The sequence below is a fragment of the Cupressus sempervirens genome, chromosome 5 (assembly GCF_028749045.1).
Source record: "Cupressus sempervirens isolate cs-2001-9-10 chromosome 5, ASM2874904v1, whole genome shotgun sequence".
Taxonomy (NCBI): domain Eukaryota; kingdom Viridiplantae; phylum Streptophyta; class Pinopsida; order Cupressales; family Cupressaceae; genus Cupressus; species Cupressus sempervirens.
The window spans coordinates 496,686,388-496,705,561 of record NC_143122.1 but is presented as its reverse complement, the minus strand read 5'-3'; the positions used below and the strand labels follow the sequence as shown (position 1 = coordinate 496,705,561).

General features: G+C 36.0%; 1 protein-coding gene across 1 annotated transcript; it reads left to right on the top strand.

Moving 5' to 3' along the window:
- The first annotated feature begins 1,621 nt into the window (after nucleotides 1-1,621).
- Nucleotides 1,622-3,922, top strand: LOC149556898 (uncharacterized). The gene has a single exon (XM_089831525.1). The coding sequence runs from the start codon at nucleotides 2,341-2,343 to the stop codon at nucleotides 3,577-3,579; it is 1,239 nt and encodes a 412-aa protein (XP_089687651.1). The 5' UTR covers nucleotides 1,622-2,340; the 3' UTR covers nucleotides 3,580-3,922.
- Nucleotides 3,923-19,174: the final 15,252 nt, after the last annotated feature.

The following is a 19,174-nucleotide window of genomic DNA, read 5'->3' as shown; positions in this document are numbered from 1 at the left end:
AAATTTAGGATGACCTCATAAACATAGTCAAGCCTAGAATAATGTCCATTGAACATTTCCATCATGGAATAATACCATCGAAGACCATAGAACCTAATAATATCCACTTAGACAACATGCTCCTTCCCATACCAAGCAGTTTGATTTCGCCATGCATAAACCAACTTGACACACATGAACATCAAACCCTAGAATGGTTAAACAAATAGGTTAACTAAACACAAACAAATATGAAATATTAGCACTTCTCAAAAAATTGTAACCAAGTTTTGATATTCAATTCCAAGTATGTAGAAGGAAGTGTAGTAACTCTATTTGAAGCAAAATTATAAGTCTAATATTCTAATTCCATTTTGCCATTTTTGAAACAAACACAACAAATTTCAAATCTGGATTATCCAAATGTCAATTCCAATCATCTTCCACAAACCAAATAGACCCTAAGGTTGATATTTAGGAGTAAATAAGTCTTCGATGATTATTACAAGGTAAGGATTTTTATGCAATTTGATACTTAGATAAGATAAATCATAGAAATTGAAATGCCTTTTTGGTTAGGAATTTAATGATTTTTGATCAATAATTGTGATTAGGGGCATTTGTTTCGAAGGACCAATTTTAGGCGATTACAGATGCTGCTCAAAGGGTTCCTGCAAAGTTCTAGAAAAAGTGTTTAGGGTTATGTAAGGTAGGTCGACCTTGACCTTGCCTTTTCATATTTGTGAAAGGTGAATTTGTATGTCTCTACCTCCTCAATCTGAATCGCTAATTTTTTTGTTTCTAGAGATATCATTTTGAGAGTAGCAAGTCCCCTCCTCTACAGTAAACAACACACATAAAAGATGTTTAATGAGATAGATAAGTGGTTTTCCAGAAACATGTAAGACTCAACATATGCATTATCCATTATAAAAATAGTAGAATATCATTATCAACAAAGTCATTTTAGCTACTCGATATGAGACTAGTTTCATTAAGAACCTTTTCTAGCACACTGAGGGCCCATTGACTTCTAGTTCTTTTTTATGTTGTTTCTTTTATTATAGATGTTAATAAAGAAAACACAATTCTACAAAATCTCGTCTCCTCAAATGGTTCATTTAGATTTCATGATCATGTCCTCATAGACTAATCATCGAGCAATATGGAAAAAAACTTTATACTTGTGAACTACCTATCAATGATAGACCTATCCTAGTAGGTTGCCTTATTAAGGACCTTTGAAATTTAAGCTTGTGAACTATCTCTCAATGATAGACCTATCCTCATGACTACTTGATACAAGGGCAAGTCATTGAACAACCTTTTTAACTTTTCTAACACACTCAAGATTCATTGACTTTAAATCTTTTTAGTGTTAATTCTTTTATCATATATGTTGATAAAGAAACCATAATAATGTAAAATATGACCTCCTCAAATAGCTCATCTAGACTGTATGACTATATCCTCGTGAAACTAGCTTTAAGCTTGTGAGGTAACAATCTATAATGGACCCGAGAGATAGTAAAGAATCTCAAAGGCTTTTAAAAGAGAGAAAGGAGGATGCCAATGCATAGGGGGCAACTTATATGCATCCGTAAGTATTAAATAGTGGAAGGAGTTATATTTTCATTGAAAGAGGGTGCATATAAATGACGGCATAGACGGTGCGGAGGAGGATGACACACCTGGGAAGGGCAGGTGAGCGAACAGAGTGGGAGTCCCTTAAATACGAAAACGACTGCCCGGCAATGGGCGGCCAGAGACTGACAGATTCTGTACCCGTCATCTACTGTAAAAAAACTCATTCCTCACGCCCTTCGGATAAGGATCGCCTCTTCAAAACGATAATCACGTCACCTGTCACCTGACAGAAGTCGGGCAGCTACAACCATATGAACAAAACCCGTTTCCCGTCAAGTGACGTCCGACATAGCGCCGTCATGAAGGGTTATAATAGGTACATATCTCAGGAGCGCTTAGGCTAACATCGGGAGCGCGACAAAAACAACAGCGGGTGGACGGTTGCATTCAATTTGACAGCATTTGGGGCGTCTTCTTCTTACATAATTTCTGACGGTTTTTTTAATTGGTATATGATCCTTGAGTTTCTATCCAGGGTAGCTTTCGCTCAACCAATTCGTTTGTCTGCAAATCAAGTGTTGACGGGTGTATCTACGGTAGATGGAGAATGCACAGTGAACAGTGAAATTTGAAGCGTTTGAGCTCTCCATTCCAATGCATTCAACCGCGGTTAGGGTTAGTAGAAGTTATGATCCATGGGCCCCTCGCTCCACCCACCCCAAAACCTAAAAAAGATTCCATGGCTGCCCTGGGAATGCGTGCTACTGCACAGGCATGAATTGTTTTATCGAATCCGATAACAAAATCGCATTATTAGCTTCCGCCGTAGAACGGCAGATGATAAGCTCGGCTCTGCTCCGTCGGTCATGTTCCGGAATCCATTTTTACCAGGCTTGGAAAAATAATAATACTAGTCTGTTGTTTGTGTTTCCCTCTTTCCCCATCGGATTTTTCTCCCTTGGCTGGGGAGTTCTGCTTCTTTGCCCCTTCGCCCTTCAGATTTTGCTCTCCTTGCTGTGTAGTTTTGGTTCAGATTTTTCACCCTCAGCTCTTCAGATTTCTCCCCCTTTCCTGTTGAGTACTGCTTCAGATTTTTCAACCTTTGTCAATCAGCTTTCTTTCCCTTTGCTGTGGAGTTGTGCCTCAGATTTTTCCCCCTTTGCTCATCAGTTTTCTCCTCCTCTGCTGGGGATTTCTGGTTCAGAGTCGTTACGCTCCCGCTCATCGGTTTTCTCCCCCTTTGCCGTGGATTTCTGGTTGTTTGTGATGAAGAATGTGTATCGGAAGGGGAAGGTGCACCCGCAGACATTCCCTGATGCGTATTCTGTGCTGAGGCTTCTGCCCGTGGCCGTGGCGACTCTCAGCGCCGCGCTCCCTGCAGAGGACCAGGAAGTTCTCGCTTATCTCATAGCGCGCTCGCCTGATGTTCTGCCTCTCAAGGAGAACAAGCGAAATAGTTTGCCGCTCTCTTCAATGGCGGAAAAGGCGTCGCAGCAGTCCTCCTGGAGCCACAAACCTTCATTTGAGTGCAGCTGCTTTCAGTGCTACACGAGCTTCTGGAGTCGCTGGGATGCTTCGCCGAATCGGCAGACGATACACGAGGCAATTGATTTGTACGAAGAACACATGGCCGCGGCTGCCAGGGCAGATGCTGCTAAGGGAAACTCCAAGGGAAAGAACCGTAAGGGTTTCAAAGACAAGAATCCGAGCCACTCCGATGAAAGCTTTACTGCTTCTGCTTCTGCTGAGAAGCCTGGGGTTTCAGTAGTGCAAACACTAGAGGCCGAGGAGGGTTTGAAGGAGGACCTAAATTTGAAGAAGGATGTTCCAGCTGAGGCGGAAGAGGGTTTGAAGGAGGAGGAAAAGTGTTCAGGCAGCCCTCCACGGCCGCCGCCACTGACTATTGGAGGGCGGGGCATAATGCGCAGGGTGTTTCCGAACATCACGAGCTTCATCGCCGATCATCTCTGGACGGCCTGGACTTCTCCTACCGGACCAGAGCAGCAGCTTTAATCTTACCTTATTCTTGCAACAGGTGATTCTCTTCTCTTTTCTTCATCCGACTTCTTCTGGTCCCGCAGCACTCTTCTGCCGCGGCCGTGAATACATGCTTAGGCTATAGCCTCAAGTTTCAACAATCATAATCATCACTGTAATTATTTGTTCTTCTCATCAGATGACTGTAAATCTTTTCGGTGAAGGATGAAAAATTCTTCGGGTTTTGATGCTTTTAATTTAAATGCACACTGGTACAGTCTGAAATATACTCTTGGGGATTGAATCGATTACTTTCTTGTTTATATAAATTTAATCGAAAGAAATGAAATGACAGCCTGGATTCTAGGCTGGAGTTAAATGTTTAGGGTTTCAAATGCTTGAAATTGGAACGGGGGAGGTTTGAATTAGCGATTCTTGCAGGCTCACATCTTTCACTGTCTGACGGTGATGACAATCGCAATTGTGAGCTGAAAAAAACTCAAATGGATTTTACTCTCTCGTTTTAACTGGGTAATTAATTGTCATTTGAAAGTGGAAGAGATGAATTCGTAGTCTAAATTCCCGATTCCTTCAGTTTTACAATCTCCCGCTTGTCTGCTGGTGATCACAACAATTGTAAGTTTTGAGGAAAAGAAGAAAAGTATTTTGGTAACTCTCATTTGAATCAACTGGGCAATTAATTGGTTGCATTATAGCTGTCATTGAGTTCGTGGAGAACATACGGGATCGCGTCAAACCACATTAGTCTTTTCTCTAGATATTCTTTGACTTTCAGATGGATCTTTGCTCTTTTCCTCTGTAATGTGACAATGAAGGTTTGCGAGGTACGGGAATAGAATTCAAGCTTGCATATAACTGCAACAATAGTAAGGTTCCATATGGAAATAGAGAATAAATGATTTGAATAGTGCTTTTAGATTCTACTGTATCTATATGTAACATTCAAATAATTCTTTTTATTAGGAATGAATAATTTACATTTCGACGACAATGCAACATATCAATTCTGTTAATGGAGGTCTTCCTGGTAATGGAAAGTTTCATCTCAAGTCTAAGCAACAATTAAAAGATGAAATAAAAGAGAATTAATAATATGCCTAAGTAAAAATGAATTATATATATTTTTAAACGATGTATGACACTAATTGAAATAATTGCAGTGTCTAGAGAGTTTTACAGTTGATCCTTACCAAAACAAAAATCGATGTATATGTACAACTCCTACTAGGTATTAGTATGCAGTAATTTTTTATGTATGTGACGAAAGTGTGAAAAAACATTAAGAAGTATCTTTATTTAAATTTGTAAGCCACTTTCTGTTTTGGTCGTATAATTTTGTGTCGCTCTCAATTGAAATATCTTTATTTAAATTTGTAAGCAACTTTCTGTTTTGGGTACATAATTTTGTGTCACTTTCAAAACACTAGCTTATTTATATTTATTCAGATAATATCTATATTATCTATAAATACGTTGATCAATATCTTTTTGAAAGACATTTTAAAATAAGATATCTATCTATATTAAATACGCCAATCAACATCTTCCTGAAGGATCTATATTGCGAATTTAATATAGATATTATCTGAATAGCAACCACACACATGATGTATATGTATGATAACTGTAATTTCTATATATAAGATTTTTGACAATATTTTGGTCATTACTAAATAGAAATACATATTTAAAAAAAAAATTTATATTAAACAATATTTATTTTTCTTTTTGTTAAAATTAATTGGAAACATAGTATATGATAATTATACTAACAAATGCATATTCAGGTATATTTGAGTATAACTTTGAAGACATATATGGTATGTAAAATTATAACATTTTACAATAGCGCAATTCAATTTTTCATTTACATTTTAGTTACAAATTATTTATATATTATATATTAATTATTTATTGTGAATTCGAATAAAATTGAAATATTTTTTCATACTATTATCTAAAATATAAACTAAATCTATAATTATTGAATATACTATTAAACCATTTACACAAATCACATTCACACAAGGATTGGAGTTGAAGCAAAAATAATTCAAATGACATATGTAATAGTTCATAATTAACCATATGAATTATTTGATACAAAAAAATTGGAATACAATTGGTATCATATCAATTATAAATCATAACAAATTTAATAGGTCAAACCATGTAGTGTATTGATACAATTTAGGAGTTTATAAATGTTTCAAATAACTGTTATTTAAAAGTATGGTGATATTATAAGTCACAATCATCAATCTAAACCAGAAATAACTCTATTTACAAGTTTTGTGCTAACAAAGTGAAAATTACATAAAGAGCACTTCATTGCAATGGTGCAAATACATTACACACTCTTCACTGATTAGAATAGTATTATGACCTTTATTATGCAAGTGATCACGATATACTTCTTCCACAAAACTTGTGAACGCAACCACCTTTGTATATGTTTCGTCAACCTCGTGTGCAACATCTTTTATCCTCATCATTTCTAACTCTTTAACGTAATTAATTGATGCAGGAGCATCCAGAGGTATAAGGGCAATCCTGTATCACCCAAAAAAATGTACTTAGACTTAGTTTCCATTTCATGTGTTTTCATTTTTGGACACCCATTTGGGTCAAATAAAGGTTCCAACTCTCACAGTTCCACTATCAGTGTTCGTGTAAATCTCGAAAAAATAGGAGAATGTAATTGAGCCATCATTTTGGTGAACTAGGAGGTGTAAATTGGCCAGATGAATGTAATTGTAATTTAGAGCATTCCAGAAAAAGAATAAGGTCAAAAGGCCTCACGGTTTGAAAGTTATTGCAATTTTTCGGGTTTTGGAGACCTCCTAAGAATGCTTCAAAGTTAGGTTAGGGGCATTAAATGACCTCGAAAAGGGCCAAAAAAGGGGGGACGAGCGAAGCTGGTCCATAGGGCTATAGAGCGCTGTGAGAGCTTTTCGAAAATGTAAACGATTCGTCAATCGGAGCTACGGTTCAAAAGTTATGCCTCCTGAAAGTTCGGTTACCGTTTCTGGATTTTTCTAGATTTGCGCCGACTTCTAACGTAGTTTCTAGAGCCTTCTATTTGGTTGGTGGATGCCTACTAGCACTTTCTAGAATGTACTCCTAGTCCTTAACCCTCCGGGGTCTATTTAAGGAGATTTCTGGCATTGTAAAAGGCAGTTCGGAGTGGAGTTTGAGAGGAGGTACTGAAAGGAGAAATTATCTCCAAATTTATGCTATTGTAAGCCCTTAGGGCATGTTTTGAAGTTTATTTTCTCTGTACTGAATGTACTAGCTTATTTTTCAATTAATACAATTTCCCTTTTCTGTTGTGTCCATTCTGTTCTTGGGTTGTGTCCCCATCAAGTGGTATCAAAGCCTAGTTTTCCTGAGTGTGCAGACAGAGCGCCGACTGTGAGGCAGTTTGCACCAGGACTGTGTGGTTGTGGGTTCGAGTTAGAAGATGCCTCTACGAAGAGAGCGTGGCGGAAGGGCTAGAGCTATTAATCCTGAGGAGGTTAGAGCCCTCCAAAGGCAAGTACAGGTATTGCAAGAGGAGCTCCGTAGAGGAGCAAATGTTGCTGCAGGTGACGACAGTGAGGATGACAATGAAGAAGAAGTAATGGGACCAGAAAGGGAATTTAACGGGGAAGTTCTGAATTATGCAGAGGAAAGGCTTTTTAGGGCCATTACTAGGTTTGGGAAAAGACCTACAATTGAAGTGGGTGTATTTTCAGGAAATCTGAAACCAGATGAGTTGATCGATTGGATCAATGAACTGGAAGAATACTTTGAGTATGAGGATATCAGGGACCCAGATAGGGTTAAGTTTGCAAAGGCCAAACTGAAAGGCCATGCAAAAATCTGGTGGCAAGAGGTCCAATTGGAAAGAAACAGAAGAGGAAAGGAGAAGATCACAAGATGGGATCGCATGGTGGACAAATTGAAGAAGCAGTTCATTCCTATGGACTACGAGCTTGATTTGTTTAAGAAGATGCATGGGTTAAAGCAAGCAGGAAGATCAGTCCAAGAATATACAGAGGAATTTTACCGAATCTTGATTAGAGCGGGGCATGCATAAGCAAATAAGGAGAAGGTTGCTCGTTATATCAGTGGGTTGCGACCTAGCATCCAGGAGGAATTAAGTCTGGTAAGAATGACCAGCGTTGAAGAGGCATACCAGTTTGCCCTATGAGTTGAAGAGAAGCTGAATAAAAGGTTTGAAGGAAGACAAAGAGGGCGCAGTCAAGGAGGAAGGGGAAGCGGTAGATCATCTGGAGGCTGCAATGAAACCCAAAAGAAAAATGAAGATGTGGGTACTAGCAGGAACCAGAGGAATGAGGGTTTCAACCGCTCCTATGATCAAGACTTTGGAAATCAGAGAGGAAGAGGTAGAGGACGTGGACAAGGAAGAGGAGGCTTCCGTGGTACCTGTTTACATTGCAATGAAGAAGGTCATCGTGCCTTTGAATGCCCTCAACGACAAGGAAGGACAGATAGGAGAACTGAGGGCCAAGCTAGGGTTGCTCATGTGGATGAGGATGCACAATCATCACATTCAGAGGATGCAGAAAGAGGAGAGACCTTGGCAAATGAAAGAGTCCTACTAAGTGGTGAGATTGAACCAGGACAATGGAGGAGTTTGTTTCGTACCAGATGCAAGTGTGAGGATAAATGTTGTGACGTGATCATTGATGGTGGTAGCACTGATAACTTGGTATCAGAAGAGATGGTCTCTAAGCTGAAGCTCAAGAGGGAGAAACATCCCCAGCCCTATCGAATTGCTTGGGTAAAAGATGATCATAAGGTCCTAGTAAGTGAACAATGTTTAGTGAAATTCAAAATTGGGAGTTACCATGATGAAGTTCTCTGTGATGTTATTTCGATGGATGTTTGCCATCTATTGTTGGGTAGACCATGGCAGTTTGATAGACATGTAGTACATGATGGACATGCAAACACATACTCTCTGACAAAGGATGGAGTTCGCCACAAATTGAAGCCCATGAAAAAGGAAGGTGAAAAGGTATGTAGCAGTGCTAGGATTTGTCTTGTTGATGAAAGGAAGTTTTTAGATGGCATGAAACACCAGCATATGTGCTATGCTTTGATTCCTAGGAAAGATAAAGAAGGTAGTAGTGAAATACCACTTGAAGTTTCAGATTTACTAGGGGAGTTTGGAGATATTATCTCTGATAATGTTCCAGATGGATTGCCACCAATAAGGCAAATCAGTCATTAGATAGATCTAATTCCAGGAGCTAGTTTGCCTAACAAGGCTGCTCACAGGATGACTCCTACTGAAATAGAGGAGCTAAATAGACAGGTTCAGGAGCTATTGAGGAAGGGCTTGATTCGAGAGAGCCTGAGTCCATGTGCAGTACCTGCAGTACTCGCACCAAAGAAGGATGGAGAGTGGAGGATGTATACAGATTCTTGAGCTATAAATAGGATAACCATCAAGTATCGGTTTCCTTTGCCAAGGATGGATGATCTTATGGACTGCTTGAGTGGAGCTCAGTACTTCACAAAGATAGATCTCAAGAGTGGCTATCATCAGATACAGATTCGAGAAGGAGATGAGTGGAAAACAACCTTCAAGACCAAGGAGGGTCTTTATGAGTGGTTAGTCATGCCCTTTGGGTTGACAAACGCCCCAAGCACCTTCATGCGGCTCATGAATGAGGTACTTAAGAAGTTCTTGGAAAAATTTGTTATTGTTTATTTGGATGATATTTTAATTTTCAGCAAGACTTTGGAAGAACATTTACTGCATATTCGTAGTGTCCTTGAAAGGCTAAGGGAAGAGAAACTGTTAATTAATCTGAAGAAGTGTATCTTTGCAAAAAGGGAGTTAGTCTATTTGGGGTTTGTTATATCACCTGAAGGTCTCAAAATGGATCCAGAGAAGGTAAAAACCATCTTGGAATGACCTACTCCAAGATCTTCTACTGAGGTAAGATCATTTCATGGTTTGGTTAGTTTTTACAGGAAGTTTATTAAGAATTTCAGTGGCATATGTGCACCCCTAATTGATACAATAAGAGGGGATAGAAAAGAGTTTAAATGGACTGCAACAACTGCGAGAAGTTTTGAATTGCTGAAGAAGAAGGTAACAGAACAACCTGTGTTGGCACTTCCAGATTTTAGAAAGGTTTTCCAAGTGGATTGTGATGCTAGTGGCAGTGCTACTAGGGTTGTATTAAGCCAAGAAGGTAAACCTATTGCATATTTTAGTGAAAAATTGAATGATGCAAAGAAGAAGTATTCTGTTTATGATCAAGAGTTCTATGCAATAGTTTAGGCCTTAAAGAAATGGAGGCATTATTTATTGCCAAAGGAATTTGTTTTGTATATTGATCATCAGGCATTACAGTACCTAAATAGCCAAGGTAAATTGAGTCAGAGGCATATGAAGTGGGTAGAGTTCTTGCAGAGTTATACATTTGTGTTGAAGCATAGAAGTGGAAAATCTAACAAGGTTGCAGATGCACTAAGTAGGAGACAATGGTTGCTTACAGTAATGTAGGTTGAAGTAGTTGGGTTTGATGAACTCAAGAATTTGTACCCTGAGGATCCTGATTTTGCTGAAGCATGGAAAGCTTGTAAAGAACCTATTGGTGTAGATAGAACCAAGTGGTTAGACTATTTGATTCAGGATGGCATGTTGTTCAAGGGTAGTCAATTGTGCATTCCAAGGAGTTCCATGAGGGAAAATCTGATTAAGGAGAAACACAGTGGAGGGATGGCAGGACATTTTGGTCGAGATAGACCATTGCCATTCTTAGAGAACATTATTTTTGGCCTCAAATTTCACAGGATGTGAAGAAGTTTGTACAGAGTTGCCAGGTTTGTCAAGTTGCCAAGGGGTTTAGTCACAATACTGGCCTATATCAGCCATTGCTTGTTCCATCAAGGCCATGGGAGGACATAAGTATGGATTTTGTTCTTGGATTGCCAAGGACACAAAGGAGTAATGACTCTGTATTCATGGTGGTTGATAGGTTCTCCAAAATGGCACATTTCATTCCATGCCACAAAACTCATGATGTTGTCCATATTGCAAACTTGTTTTTCAAAGAGGTGGTAAGACTACATGGTCTTCCAAGGAGCATAGTTTCTGACAGAGATACTAAATTTGTGGGGTATTTCTGGAGGACATTGTGGAAGAAGTTGAGAACAGACCTAAAATTCAGTTCCACGCATCACCCACAAACTGATGGCCAAACAGAAGTGGTAAACAGAAGTTTGGGCAATTTGCTGAGATGTTTAGTTGGGGATAAGCCCAAGGGATGGGATTTGATTCTACCACAAGCAGAGTTTGCTTACAATAACTCTATAAATAGGAGTACTGGAAAATCACCATTCCAAATTGTATATGGGAGTAGCCCAAGGGCTGCACCAGAATTGAGGAAGATAGAGCAAGGGGAGAGGACAAGTGCTGAAGCTGAGGAATTAGCTAAACATATCAAGCGGCTACATGAGGAGGTTCAAGCACACATTACCAAGATGAATCAAGAGTATAAAGCTAGGGCTTATCAAAGGAGAAGACATAAGGAATTCCAAGTAGGGGATCTAGTCATGGTGCACTTATGAAAATAAATATTTCCAGCCGGTACTTACAACAAGCTGAAAATGAAGAAATTTGGCCCCTGCAAAGTTTTGAAGAAACATGACTCAGAAAATGCATATGAGGTGGAGCTGCCAGATGGTATTCACATTTCTCCCATTTTCAACATCGCAGATTTAATAGAGTATCATGATGATGGTGCAGATGAGGAGCTGGTGTTAGAGCCATGTCCAATTCCTGCTTCTAAGAAGGAGGAGATAGAAGACATTCTAGATCATCGTGTGGGTAGGAGTACCAGAAACAGGCAGTATGAAGAGTATTTGGTCAAATGGAAAGGATGACCGATCGAGGACTCAACTTGGATTTCAGCAGCTGAGGTTTCCCATTTGGGATTTCCTCTACCATTCATAAAGTGACAGGGTCACTTTTCAATTTACCCTGGGTGTCTAATGTAGGAGCATCCAGAGGTATAAGGGCAACCCTGTGTCACCCAAAAAAATGTACTTAGACTTAGTTTCCGTTTCATGTGTTTTCATTTTTGGACACCCATTTGGGTCAAATAAAGGTTCCAACTCTCACAGTTCCACTATCATTGTTCGTGTAAATCTCAAAAAAATAGGAGAATGTAATTGAGCCATCATTTTGGTGAACTAGGAGGTGTAAATTGGCCAGATGAATGTAATTGTAATTTAGAGCATTCCAGAAAAAGAATCAGGTCAAAAGGCCCCACGGTTTGAAAGTTATTGCAATTTTTCGAGTTTTGGAGACCTCCTAAGAATGCTTCAAAGTCAGGTTAGGGGCATTAAATGACCTCGAAAAGGGCCAAACATGGGGGACGAGCGAAGCTGGTCCATAGGGCTATAGAGCGCTTTGAGAGCTTTTCGAAAATGTAAATAGTTCGTCAATCGAAGCTATGGTTCAAAAGTTATGCCTCCCGAAAGTTCAGTTACCGTTTCTGGATTCTTCTAGATTTGCGTCGACTTCTAACGCAGCTTCTGGAGCCTTCTATTTGGTCGGTGGATGCCTACTAGCACTTTCTAGAATGTACTCCTAGTCCTTAATCCTCCGGGGTCTATTTAAGGAGATTTCTGGCATTATAAAAGGTAGTTCGGAGTGAAGTTTGAGAGGAGGTACTGAAAGGAGAAATTATCTCTAGATTTATGCTATTGTAAGCCCTTAGGGCATGTTTTGAAGTTTATTTTCTCTGTACTGAATGTACTAGCTTATTTTTCAGTTAATACAATTTCCCTTTTCTGTTGTGTCCATTCTGTTCTTGGGTTGTGTCCCCATCATTAATGGATAATGTAGTGTTTTCAATATCTTGAAGAATTTTAGAGCAACACTATAAAATTGATGTTGTGCACTTATCAATAGGTGTTTCATTAGATGGAGTAGAGTTGGCTAAGATGTTTGAACTTGAATCAACAATTTTAGATTTATTGTTTGATAGATTCATAGAGAAAAGTGTTACCTAAGAATCAAACAAAATCAAATCAATGTTAGTATATATATTTTAAGATAATAAATTTGAACATCAATAGGATAAAACAATTTGTAGTTTTCCAATTTTGTGTACTTATATATACATGCAAGTTTATATGGATGCAACTATTTTAAAGTCACTATATTTTAAACTTATATAATGTACAATATATAGTAATTGAAGCAATTTCAAAAATAAAATGATTACCTTAATATTCTTCTAAACATTTGAGTCTATTTTCTTCAGCTTTTCTTTTGGAAAGTTGTATGCCATTTTTCATTTTCACATAAGAGTCATATGTGAATGGTGGTGTTATTCTAAGACTTTGTAAAGACTTCACACGAGATATTGTCACAAATGTCAAACCTGTTCTCTCTCTTAGACCTATATCAATTGTAGCTTTTAAGAGAGTTAGTCCTTGTGATTTATGAATGGTCAATGCCCATGCCAATCTTAAAGGTAGTTGAAGAGTTATACCCCTTTGTATTGGTATTATTGGGACTATATTTGGTTGATGATCTTGAAAAGGTAATTTAGAGTAGTTATCAAATTCAACCAAAACATATGTTGGTGGCTCAGGCGGTTTACTTTCTAGCTTGTAGATAATCTTTCTAATATACCCCAATGCTCCATTTACAAGACCCGCCTCTACCCAAAAATTTGTAGTCAACATCACTCTTGAATTGTTACTAATTAATAATTGAAGCTCAAGTTCTCTAGTTGAACAATCTTCTATTGCATTCAAACTCCCTACTTTTGTTGCAAGACTTCGTGCAATAAGATGCTTCAATGGATGTGACTTATCTTGTTATGGTTATAAACATTGTCATTTGTGGAGAACAAATGGACACAATTTTAAAACATTTAAATTGGTAGGAGTTTTCATCATAAGTAATTTCCAGTCTTCAATTTGTGGGTTAGAATCTCTAAGATTTGTTAGAAGTTACGAAATCTTTTTTGTTCAATGTTTTATCCCTCTTGTCTAAAAATCTTATCTAAAGTTACAATAGTTTTCAATTCCTCCCACAATAATTTTGCTCAGCTTTTGCTATCATATGCAAGTTTGCCACTCATTGGAGGCAATCGACCCAAGTCTTCAACAAAAATCATAGATATACTTAAACAAATTTAAAATTAAAAAAGTGATAAGTTGTTCAAAATATAGAATGTGTTTAATATTTATATATTGTACTAAATATGACATAATATGAAAACATGTACTAATAGAAGTGAAAATATACCTGCAAAGCTTTGGTCTGAACTTTGTGGAAATGCTTGCCTTAATCTTGAATCTATGTTTTCCAACATAGTCTGACCAAGGAAGCTCATTTCATCAATCAATATGTATTTGATATGTTTCATTTCCTCTTGGAAACTTGTAAGATGTGATCCTTCTAACTGTGAAAAATCTCTTATTGGTATTCTTAGCTTTGAATGAATAGTGAAAGCTCTAATATTAAATGCTGCAACTCCTATTGGTGCTAGTAAAAGAAGGGGAGAAGGACCCAACAAACATGCATTTTGAAGGGCTTAACAAATGGCACCAATAAAAAATGACTTTCCCGTTCCTGTCGTTCCTTGAATTATCATGAACAATAGGCCTCGATCTTCATTGGTATGGTAGTGTGTCATAACTATGTTCATTGCCTTTTGTTGTTTATTGCTAAGGGTTGTATAATTGAAGCATTGAGAAATATCATCATATATGAGACATCCATTTTCCTTCATATTTTTTATGAAATTGATTGCTCTCATTGTACACTCCTCACCTTGATATTCACTAGACCAATTTGTATTATTATCAATGTCTCTTCTTCCTAACATATCTATTTCTGATACTTGCATCTTTTGACCATTATGAAGTCTAGATATGATTTCCTATTTGTTCTTTATAGTATTACTTGCAATAGCTTCATCTTCTTTAATACCTGAACCATTATTATTTTCATTTTCCTCTATAATTGTTTCTCTTTGTACATGCCAAGCATTATAACTAAATGAATCCCACTTTTCTATTATGGAGTCAATATCCACACCAATATCAATTTCTATGTCATGAAATGGTTTGTATAGTAATAACTCTATAAAACAAAATTCTGCCCATTTTTGTGAAACACATGGAGGAATGGACGTAAATCTAGGAAAAACTCTAACTATAGCTACTTTTCCCCTTGGATCCCATTTATTTTCTCTTTTTTATTTTAGAATTGTATATCCATGATTTTGCTGCATCAATTAGTGCGATGCCTTCCATAGAAAGAGGTCTTTGTTTATACCCATCAATGAAACATTTTGTTTTGTCATCATTGTTCTCCTCATTATTCATAGTTATAGATTTGAACACCTCATGTGAGACATTTAGATTGACAAATCTTCTACTACTCTCCATGAACGAAAGCTCTAACAATATGTGACATGTTTCTTGAGCTCCAATGTCCCTTTTTATCACAGTTTTTGTTAGAAGCCTTCTATATGCACATGCAACTAAATCATCAGGGTTTTCCATATTTGAAAGACACATCAACATTTGGTGGTATGTTTCAAAGCTCTTCTCAGCTTTTGATATTTTGCTATGTATTTAATGACTGCATGTTTGGACAAAACAAGTTGCCAATCCATATTTGCTCTCCGTAATTGCAATATGTGACGATTATGTGAGTTCACTCTATCATCATTTCTTGCTGGCTCAATTTTGTTTCACCTGTTCCTATGTCTTTGTATAATTTAGATCCAATAAGATTCAATGGCCAAGGAGCATGATATCTAAAAACATTATAAGAAGGTGAATGATTAATTATTTCATTAAATAAATAATATGTTTTACTGTACAAATATTAATAACTATAATAGTTACCTGCAAACCATCTTTCCTTGTTTTTTGCATAGAGATGCACCCTCTTTACCAACTATGTGATGCTCAACACAGTTTAGTATTTTTTCATAGTCATTGTCAATATCCATATTGGTAAGTTGTGTTGTATTTTTGAGACACGAATGTTGACCAAAATTTTGGAATGCCTACAAGAAAATAAAGATATTTGACATATGTTTATTATATAAATATAGTTTTGAAACAATATGTTATATAATAACAAGATATTTTACAAAAAAATAAATTGAAAACACCTGTATATTTCTTTGATGTGGATCTTCTTTAGGATTCCATGTATGAATAAGGCAATAAAAGTATTGCTCAACTGTTCTTCGTTCCTCCTCATTTGACCAATCAATAATGTCCATATTGGGAGCACCATTGATCCATAAAAATCGATACACGTGTGCATAACCTATATGTTGCCATTCATACCTAGATCAAAAATCTTTGACATCCATTCCATTTTCTAGAATTTCTTTTCTAAATATTGTATGTCTTAAATGCATGTAATGTGCAACTATGTGAGGATAGTTGATAACATTTTGTTTTCTCCAAGTTTGAGCTTCTCGCATATTGGTTGGGCATGTTTTGGGCACGAGAGCATGTAGATCAGGCCATTGCATATCTGTTGCACTTAAGGTGAAAAATATTGTTGGAGTGCAAATTTGGTGAAGCATGTCTATCAATTCTGCACGACATTTAGTCCAATATGACTGTGTTCCCCTTAACGTTGTTCCAAATTGTATCAACTTATCAACTAAATGAGATTGTGGCATTAGTTCCATATGCTCATGTAGCTCATTGATAGTAATGGGCATGTCTTGGATATCTCTTTTCACAAACATTGTAGATGAATTCTATGTTCAGTGTCTCATTCTCATGTTCATCATAAAATATCTAAATTGTGGATGTTTTCCAAACCTATGATCCCTATATCATAATAAATGCTTGACAAATTCATGTAGATGCACATGCCTCATTCATGGTTCTAACCAATCACATCTTCCATCAGGAAATAGTGTAGGAAATGCCATTTCTAGTAAACCTGATGTTACATACTCATTGATATGAGAAGCACCAATACCAGGCCAATCAATCAATGCTATTGGTTTTGCATTAGGGTTATTAACCCACAATTGAATTAATTCCATTTCTTTGGGTATCTGGTGGTTTTGAAGCCATTGATGGAGTGTGCTCTATTGTATTACCTTCATCAATCTCCAATATAGGACTGACATATGTGACTTCATTGGTATCTGAGTCAAATTCCATTTGTACTGTAGTTAATCTACTAAATATATTTTCATCTGTATTCCTTGGTAGGTCATTGAGAGAATTTTCATCAATAATAACATTTGAATAAAATTTGTCATGCTCTATTTTGTATTTCAGTGCTTTGTAAACACAATCTCTATTGACAGTGAAATTATAATTTGTGCCATTTTGATTCCTTCTTCTAACACTAATAATGGGCAAATTTTGTAATGTGTGTGGCAATATTTTTGAAACTTGTTGTACATTTTTCCCTTTGTATTTATATTGACCACCTATTGCATGGGTCACTTGCAGTATTGGGCTTACATGTGCAATCAACATTTCCTCTACTTGTGTCAATTTTGAAAAATCCTCTACTTGTGGCCCAGGATCCATATTACTTGAACATGAAAATATATGAATTCCTCTTTCTTGCCTACATTTTTTGTGTATAGGACCTTCAGAACTTTAGGATACTTTGATTCCAATATACGATTCTTGACAAACATAATTTATCTTCGGGGTTTCAAAACTATCAAGTTGAGATCTAAAATGCATTTGGAATCTTTTCAAATCAAATTGAACTGAACAATTATAATTGTTTACATTGTAGACACTACACTAAACACCTAAATTCATTTGTAATGAATTTCCATGTTGAGGTGTTTTTGGAGAACAATCTACTAAGATTGAATTTTCATGTTCATCATTGCACTGAATAGTTCCATTCAAGTGAGGATGGGTAGTCTCATTTGGTTTGGCATGATCCTCTTGTTTTTCTTGACCTTGAGAATTAGAGGTTTGTGTAGCTGTCATTTGATGAACATCTCTCTGTAGACTTGTATCTTCACTATTCTTAACTTCGAAATATTTTACACTTCGATTTTCCTTTTTTTTAAGCATATTGTTCTCTATCAGCTTGATTGCGCTCTCTTTTTTGTTTTTCTATCTAAGAGCCTATTTGTTGTTCTCTTCTTTGTCTACGATAGTTTCTACAATACTCTCTTTGGTATTCTCTTATATATAGTTTACGTTGCTCTTCTAATTCAAAATTTCATTTTGGACGTCCATAGCTGATATTGAAAAAATATAATAACAAAACCAAACTATATTTTAATACGTTTGATAAAAATATGATTAAATATATACTTCTATATAATTAATGACTAAGTAATTCATCTATCTGTTTTAACATGTATTTGTATTTGTATAATAGATGCTTACTTATGAAAGACACATTTACTTTTTAATTGATTAAGTAATACTCATACAAAAATAATGAATAAGAATATACAAGTACATTTACATTGATTTGGTGGGGCAAACATTATCAACAATTTATTTATTTGTAGTTTTTGCAAGTACATGAATTCAAAGAAGCCTTGGCGTCAATATCTACTTGTTTAAGTGATGTAAGAAATCATCACATAACATTTGAGAATTTAACAATTTATTTAGTTGTGATTTTTGTAACTACATGAACTCAAAAAACCCTATTACAATATCTACTTGTTCAAGTAATGTAAGAAATCATCATGCAATATTTGAATGTTCCCTAAATCATAATGCTTATCATAGTACATTTCTTTGACAAATACTTCAATGCTTCCTAGTTTGCAAGCTGTTTTTCAGATGAAGGATGCCATTTCTCTCGATATCTTGACATCAATCTCATCAACATTATGTATATGCATTGCTAGGTTCTCAATACCAGTTACCATCTCTATGAAATGGCCACAAATATTTTTCATTACATTTTCAATGGGTTTTTCTATGTACCCATTTGAACCTATGGAAATCGTAGGACTTGATGGAGGTGGCCCATTTACAGTGTCTTCTGTATCTGATATTTGTAGGACATTGTTTTTTTCATTGCAGTACAAATCCATTGTATATCTAACCTATGAATATAATTGAAATTTATATCACGTATACTATCAACTTCATAATTCAAATCTATATATAATGACACAAAAATAGAATAGAATGTAAGAAATTTATTTATTAAAATAATAACTAAAAATAATATTAAAGAAAGACAATCGATATAAACTACCTAGATAATGACCTTTAAAGAAGTCAAATGTTTTGTATGACCAATATATTAGATACTTACATTTTGAAAGAAAACAATATATTATTAGTCCTGAAGATATTGTGATTTTGTGCATGTGATTTATTTGAATAAAATATTTATATTAAATTAATAAATTCAATAGTATTAAAAAAATTAAAAATATAATGATTAAATAAGATTTATAAGTATAATTTATGAAATCCTAAACCATTTAAGATAAATAGATACTAAAAAATGCTAAGAATTAGCAAACTAAATATAATACTAAAAGTTTGTTCTAAAGTAAAAATTAAAAATAATCTTAAATTTATTTTGTATGTATATCTTCTATGAGTGAAAGTTAATTTTTAA

Coding starts and splice junctions, on each gene's coding strand:
- LOC149556898 (XM_089831525.1), top strand. CDS start 2,341: ATGAATTGTTTTATCGAATCCGATAACAAAATCGCATTATTAGCTTCC.